Here is a 1,670-nt window from a genome sequence, read left to right on the forward strand (position 1 = left end):
TCTGGGTGGTGGGGACAGGGACTGTCTGCGTGGTCACGGGGGAGGAGGGGTGGGTGGTCGTGGTCTGTAGCTTAGTGACCCCTGATGATGTTTGGCTTATGCTGGTGCTGGTGGTGGAGACAAGGACCAGCGGAGCGGTTCCAGGGGAAGAGGGTCCTGTCTGGGAGGTGACTTCCAGGGTGGGCAGGGTGGAGAAGGGGCTTGTCTGAGTGGTCCCTGGGGAAGAGGGCTGGGTTGCCGTGGTCTGCAGCCCTGTGACCCCCGATGACCTTTGTCCTGTGCTGATGCTGGTCGTTGTAGGCTCCGTGGTGGCCGAGCTCACGCAGTGGCTGTCGTCCTCACAGCAGAGCACGCGGATATGGAAGTTGAGGCAGGTGCGGCCCCCTGTCTGCCAGTAGTTCCTGCAGATGAGCCCGTAATTCACGTCACAGCGCACGTCCTGGCCCAGCTGCCACAACGGCACGTCTGGGTAGAGCACAGCCTGGCACTCAATGGCCTCGGGCTCCGCACACATCTGGTTGCCGGCGTCCCGGATGTGGTAGTAGGTCTCAATGTCGCCCCCATAGCGGCCGGGCAGGGGCTGGTCACTGTCCAGCCATTCAGTCCAGCGGCAGGTGGGCTGGCATGTGGGGGTGGCCGCAGTCTGGCCAGTGCTAGGGGCCGGAGGAATGGGGGCCGTGGCCGTCCAGGCCGTGGTGCTGGTGGGCAGCACAGGGGTCAAAGCCGGGCTGGTGCCCTGTGAGCTGACCGCAGTGGTGGCCAGGGTGCTGGCGCAGTGGCTGTAGTCCTCACAGCAGAGCACGCGGATCTGGTAGTTGAAGCACATGCTGAACGGGCCACCCTGGTCCTGATTGCGGCACACCAGGCCCTCCTCCCGGCTGCACTGCACCACCTGGCCCAGCTCCTGCAGCGGCATCTCTGGCCACACCTCCGCCCGGCACTGCAGCTGCAGCGGCCGCTTGCAGATGGCTTTGCCCGCAGCCCGGATGTTGGCGTAGGTCTCGAAGTCCCCACCCAAGGCCCCCGGCACCGGGTAGCTCTCGTCTAGCCAGTCCGACCAGGCGCAGCGGGGTTCACAGGCCGTGGACCCGGCCACTGGGGACGTGGGGGCCTGTGTGTGGCTGGAGGTGACAGGTAGGGAGGTCTCGGTCTTGCCCGTGGGTGCCGTGGCCCTGGAGGCAGCCGTGGAGAGGCCCAAGGTGGTGCTGGGCGGAGAGCTGGTGGCCTCAGGCGTGGGGGGTGATAGCGAGGTGCCAGGGCTGGCCCCTGTGCTGGAGGCGGCCGGGGCTGTGCTGGGCACGGCGCTGGGGAGTCCGGACGAGGTCTCAGGATGCCAGGGTGGGGACTCACTGCCGCGGAGATGGAGCGTGGAGGCCGTGGAGACCTGGGTGACGGGCACGGAGTGGAATGTACTGGTGGCCCGCGTGGTGGCCTGCGTGGTGGGCGTCACTGGGGACGGCGTGGTAGGCGCGGGGGCGGTGGAGCTGGCGCAGTGGCTGTCGTCCTCGCAGCAGAGCACACGCACGTGGTAGTTGTGGCAGTAGTGCAGGGGCCCCGGCTGCTCGCGGTTACGGCACACCAGCCCAAAGCTCACGTTGCACTGGACCACCTGCCCCAAGTCCTCCAGACGTGCGTCCGGCGCCTTCTCCGATCGGCACTGGATGTCCTGG

General features: G+C 67.4%; 1 protein-coding gene across 1 annotated transcript in view; it reads right to left on the reverse strand.

Moving 5' to 3' along the window:
- The window catches only part of MUC5B (mucin 5B, oligomeric mucus/gel-forming), a 39,710-nt gene that overhangs the window by 16,111 nt on the left and 21,929 nt on the right, over nucleotides 1-1,670 (reverse strand). Inside the window, exon 34 of the mRNA XM_040638797.1 lies at nucleotides 23-1,666. Within this exon, the coding sequence (XP_040494731.1) occupies nucleotides 23-1,666 (1,644 nt within the window). The remainder of the gene's footprint in view (nucleotides 1-22; nucleotides 1,667-1,670) is intronic.

This window comes from Ursus maritimus, unplaced genomic scaffold, assembly GCF_017311325.1.
Source record: "Ursus maritimus isolate PB19 unplaced genomic scaffold, ASM1731132v1 scaffold_23, whole genome shotgun sequence".
Taxonomy (NCBI): domain Eukaryota; kingdom Metazoa; phylum Chordata; class Mammalia; order Carnivora; family Ursidae; genus Ursus; species Ursus maritimus.